At 63.9% G+C, this 4,645-nt stretch overlaps 2 protein-coding genes across 3 annotated transcripts in view; both read left to right on the top strand.

Annotated features, from left to right (window-relative positions):
* The first annotated feature begins 106 nt into the window (after window positions 1–106).
* Window positions 107–4,468, top strand: LOC102042238 (acylamino-acid-releasing enzyme-like). Of its 2 annotated transcripts, XM_031058180.1 has the most exons (22): window positions 107–603; window positions 702–828; window positions 912–1,005; window positions 1,100–1,175; window positions 1,250–1,413; window positions 1,486–1,623; window positions 1,712–1,803; window positions 1,916–1,956; window positions 2,045–2,166; window positions 2,323–2,383; window positions 2,452–2,549; window positions 2,626–2,677; window positions 2,761–2,849; window positions 2,958–3,096; window positions 3,173–3,256; window positions 3,330–3,410; window positions 3,505–3,593; window positions 3,696–3,743; window positions 3,861–3,886; window positions 3,964–4,066; window positions 4,140–4,246; window positions 4,315–4,468. In XM_031058180.1, the coding sequence occupies exons 3-22, from the start codon at window positions 940–942 to the stop codon at window positions 4,418–4,420; spliced, it is 1,782 nt and encodes a 593-aa protein (XP_030914040.1). In that variant the 5' UTR covers window positions 107–603; window positions 702–828; window positions 912–939; the 3' UTR covers window positions 4,421–4,468. The 2 variants fall into 2 exon arrangements, with proteins under 2 accessions (XP_030914040.1, XP_030914039.1); XM_031058179.1 differs by having other exon boundaries at window positions 108–603; window positions 3,696–3,886.
* A 93-nt stretch (window positions 4,469–4,561) lies between these two features.
* Window positions 4,562–4,645, top strand: part of APEH (acylaminoacyl-peptide hydrolase) — a 4,611-nt gene continuing 4,527 nt past the window's right edge. The window contains exon 1 of the mRNA XM_031058224.1: window positions 4,562–4,588. Within this exon, the coding sequence (XP_030914084.1) occupies window positions 4,562–4,588 (27 nt within the window). The remainder of the gene's footprint in view (window positions 4,589–4,645) is intronic.

Here is a 4,645-nt window from a genome sequence, read left to right as displayed (position 1 = left end):
GGGAGTCCCGTCCCGCACCGGCCCCCGCGAGCCCGGCGCCCCCCGACCCCGCTGCTCCGCCGGCTCTCCGCCTCGGCACCACCCAGCTCCCCTTCCACTTCCTCCATAGAGCCCGATTGCTGCAGGACCCTCCCAGGCTCCCTTGCACCCCAGGACCTGCACTCAGGATCCTGGTAGCCACGGGTACCCCGGCAACTGTCCCAGTGCCCTCCTGGTCCCGGCTATGTACCCCAGGATCTGCTCTCCAGTGCCCTCCTGGCCCCTGGTGCCCCAGTAGTGTCCTGGCTCTGCACCCCCGGTACTGCCCCAGTCCTGCACTACTCTCCTCCTCCCATGTACCCCAGCTCTTCAAGCGCTGCCCCCAGTAACCCCCAAAATTCCCCCCGTCTATACTGGAGCCCCAGTAGGTGCCCCTGTGCCCCATTACTCCCCGGTCCGGACCCCCTCCCCTCCAGCCGCGGCGTGTCCCGCAGGCACAGCCACGTGCGGAGGAGCTGTCGGAGCTGTACCGAGAGCTAAGCCAGCACCCGGGGCTCAGCACTGCCTGCCTCGGCCCCGACCTCACCACTCAGTACGGGGGCAAGTACTGCAGCCTCTACACCGGTACGGGGATGGGGAGGACTGGGGGGGAAAGAGGGATCCGCGGAGTCCTTGCCTGGCTGGTGGGGATGCAGCTGGTGTCCTCACCCTGCTTCCCGCAGAGTGGTCGCAGCGGGACCTGGCGAGGGCTGAGAACATCAAGTTCTGCCGTCAGTACCTCATCTTCCACGATGGAGCCTCCATTGTCTACTCGGGGCCCGCTGGCACCTGCTCTGAGATCAAGGACGAGTAAGTCCCATCCCGCCCCCCACACGTGGTCCTCGGGGAAGCAATAAGTGGGGGCTGATGGGCACTCACCCACTCACCCACAGGCTGCTGAGTCGGGAGTCCCCCAGTGGGATGCTGAAGGCCGTCCTGCGCAAGGTCCCTGGCAAGGAGAAGGAGAAAGAGAAGCAGTTCCTGGAGGTGAGGAGGGTTCTGAGGGAAAATGGATATTCACTGGGATTCGGGGCTGGAACCACACTGTGTCTTGGGACCGCCCTGGCATCTCTGCCCCCAGGTCTGGGATCAGAACCGGAAGGTGAAAAGCATTGACCTGACAGCTCTGGACAAGCATGGCAGTGTCTATGATGATGGTGAGGGTCTGGGGGATGCCAGGGAATGTGGGTTTTCAGGGGACAGGGTGGCCAGTGCTGACCTGCCCCTGCAGACCAGTTTGGGTGCCTTGCCTGGTCTCACTCGGAGACCCACCTGCTCTATGTGGCGGAGAAGAAGCGTCCCAAGGCTGAGTCCTTCTTCCAGAGCAAAGCCCCCGAGCTGGGCACCTCTGATGAGGACACAGGGCACCCCAAGAAGGAGGATGCACCCATCAAGGTGGGTTCTCCCCACCCTGGGTCAGGTGGGGGCTGGCTGTGTGGCTGTGGGGCTGACCAGACTGTGCCACAGGGCGAGCAGTTCGTGTACCACGAGGACTGGGGAGAGACACTGAGCACCCGCAGTGTGCCCGTCCTCTGCGTCCTGGACATCGAGGGCAACAGCATCTCGGTACTGGAGGGCATCCCAGAGCACCTCTCTCCCGGCCAGGTCAGTTTGGGGAGCTGCAGGGAACCACAGAAGGGAGGTTTCAGGAGCCAGCAGCATTTTGTGTTGAGTATCTCCCCTCTCCCCACAGGCTTTCTGGTCACCTGAGGACACCGGCGTGGTGTTCGTGGGCTGGTGGCACGACCCCTTCCGCCTGGGGCTGCGGCACTGCACGAACCGCCGGTGAGTCCCTGCAGGGCACCCCACAGCCCAGCCCTGCTGGTAGGACCCTGCAGGGCACCAACCCCACAGCCTGGCCCCCTGACCCCACTGTGACACTCCTCTGTGCTGGCAGGTCAGCGCTCTTCTACGTGGACCTGACGGGTGGGAGATGCGGTAAACAGTGCACGCCCCGATCCTGCTGGTGCCCTGGCTCCCCTGACACCCCTCACCATTCCCTCACCATCCCCTCGTGCCCATGCAGAGCTGCTCTCTGAGGACACCAGGGCCGTGTGGTCACCACGACTCAGCCCCGATGGCTGCCGCATCGTCTACCTGGAGAACAATGTCCTGGGCCCCCACCAGCAGTGCAGCCAACTCCGCATGGTAAGCAGCACTAGGGGGGCACTGGCAGGCACCAGGGAAGTGCCAGGGTGCTAGGGTGGGGCTGGCAGGAGGGCAGTGGTGTCCTCTCCTTGGGCTGCAGTGGGGGCAGGCAGACTGAGACCCTGCAAAACTTGCCCAATGCCATGTCTCCTGCAGTATGACTGGTACACCAAACACACCAGCACGGTGCTGGAGGCTGTGCCACGGCAAGCATGGGGTGAGTACAGCTCTGGGGGTGTTGGGGGAGACTCAGGGGGATGCTGAGTACCACCACTCTGATCACAGGTGCCTTCCCGGGAATCTACTGTGGCGCACTGCCAGGGATGTGCTGGGCGGCTGACAGCCGCAGGATCCTGCTGGACACAGCCCAGCGCAGCCAGCAGGTGAGGGGGTGCTGGGGGACACAAGGGGGGCCTGGCTGGGTCAGGGCTCCACTGGACTCTGCTCTCATGCCCCTAGGATGTGTTCGTGGTGGACACAGCAACAGGCACCGCAACTTCGCTGACAGCTGGTGAGTGACAGGCCAATGGGGCCGTGCTGGTGCCAGGGGTGGGGAGAGGATCACACCTGCAGGTCTGACCCCCTCCTCCCCAGATTCTCCCAAGGGAAGCTGGTCTGTCCTCACCATCGACCGGGACCTCTTGGTGGCCAGGTTTTCCACCCCTAGCTGCCCCCCCATGTTGGTAAAGTCATGTCCCCAGTGCCCACCAGCCCCTTGGCATGGGCACTGACCCCTCTCCCCAGTGCCCACCAGCCCCTTGGCATGGGCATTGACCCCTCTCCCTGCACAGAAAGTGGCAGTCCTGCCTGCTGCTGGCCATGAGGCACAGACACAGTGGATCTGCCTGCAGGATGCCCCCCCCGTGCCTGGCATCAGCTGGGGCATCCGCACCCTGCAGCCCCCACCAGAGCAGGAGCATCCCCAGTACGGTGAGTGCCCGAGGTGGGGTCAGGCTGTGCTCCACCATCCTCACTGCTCCCTGACACCCCCTCCCTGCCTCCACAGGGGGCCTGGACTTCGATGCCATCCTGATGCGCCCAAGCGAGGGTCCCGCTGGCCACAAGCCCCCCTTGGTCGTGATGCCCCATGGTAAGAGCTTGTCCCCACCCCACTGTACCCCAACCAGGCAGTGTCACCGCCCTTTTGCTTTTGCCATTTGCAGGTGGTCCTCACTCCGTCTTCACGGCTGGGTGGATGCTGTACCCGGCGGCACTGTGCCGTGTGGGCTTTGCTGTGCTGCTGGGTGAGTGACACCAGGGCTCTGGTGACACAGCACGCATGGAGGGGCGCGGTGGGGGCATGAAGGAGGAAGGGCTCTGACACTGCTCCCCACACAGTGAATTACCGTGGCTCACTGGGCTTTGGCCAGGACAGTGTGGACTCCCTGCCAGGCAACGTGGGCACACAGGACGTACATGATGTGCAGGTATGGCCTGGCATGTGGTCCTGGGGCACTATGTGCTCCTGCAGGTGCCCTGAAAAGGGAAAGTGGGACTGTCTGCTCAGTGGGTGTTCCCTGTGGTGGCAGCTCTGTGTGGAGCGGGTGCTGCAGGAGGAGATGCTGGATGCTAGCCGGGTGGCACTGGTCGGCGGCTCACATGGGGGCTTCCTGGCGTGCCACCTCATCGGGCAGTTCCCTGACACCTACCACGCCTGCGTGGTCCGCAACCCCGTGGTGAACATCGCCTCCATGGTGGCCACCACCGACATCCCGGACTGGTAAGTACTGCTACCCCAGCTTCCCAGGCTCCTTGCCATCCCAGCCACACACGTGCCCCCACCTCTCTTGCCTGCAGGTGCCTGACAGAGACAGGGCTGCCCTACAAACCTGATGCCCTGCCAGACCCAGCCCAGTGGACAGAGATGCTGCACAAGTCCCCCATACGCTATGTTGACTGGGTATGTCACTGTCCCCATCCCTGTCCCTGTCCCCAACAGCAGTGCCAGTGCTGAGGCTGTGCTGCTCCTGCAGGTCCGTGCACCTGTGCTGCTGATGCTGGGGGAGGATGACCAGCGTGTGCCCCCCAAGCAGGGTCTGGAGTATTACCGTGCCCTCAAGGCCCGGGGCGTGCCCACACGGTGAGTGGGGTGCTGAAGGCTTGAGCTGTGGGGTGCAGACACAGCACTAATCCCTGTTTTGCCTCCAGGCTGCTCTGGTACCCAGGGAACAACCATGCGCTGGCTGGTGTTGAAGCCGAAGCTGATGGCTTCATGAACATGGCACTGTGGCTGCTCAAGCACCTGCAGTGCTAAGGCTGCTGACCGCTGCTGCTGACCCCCAATAAACGATGTAGTTCAGCACCCCAGTGTCTCTGGTGGTAGTGCTGGTACCAGTGTCATTTCCACTCCTGGTGGCCACTGGACCTTTCAGCTGCCCGGGTGTGCGGTTGTGCCATGGGGATGTGTTGGGCCGGGGGAAGGGTGACCCCGGCCTGGCCATGCGGGGCAGCGGGGAGCGGCTGGAGGGCTGGCACCGGC

The sequence above is a fragment of the Geospiza fortis genome, unplaced genomic scaffold (assembly GCF_000277835.1).
Source record: "Geospiza fortis unplaced genomic scaffold, GeoFor_1.0 scaffold78, whole genome shotgun sequence".
NCBI lineage: Eukaryota > Metazoa > Chordata > Aves > Passeriformes > Thraupidae > Geospiza > Geospiza fortis.
This window is presented reverse-complemented; position numbering and strand designations above follow the sequence as displayed.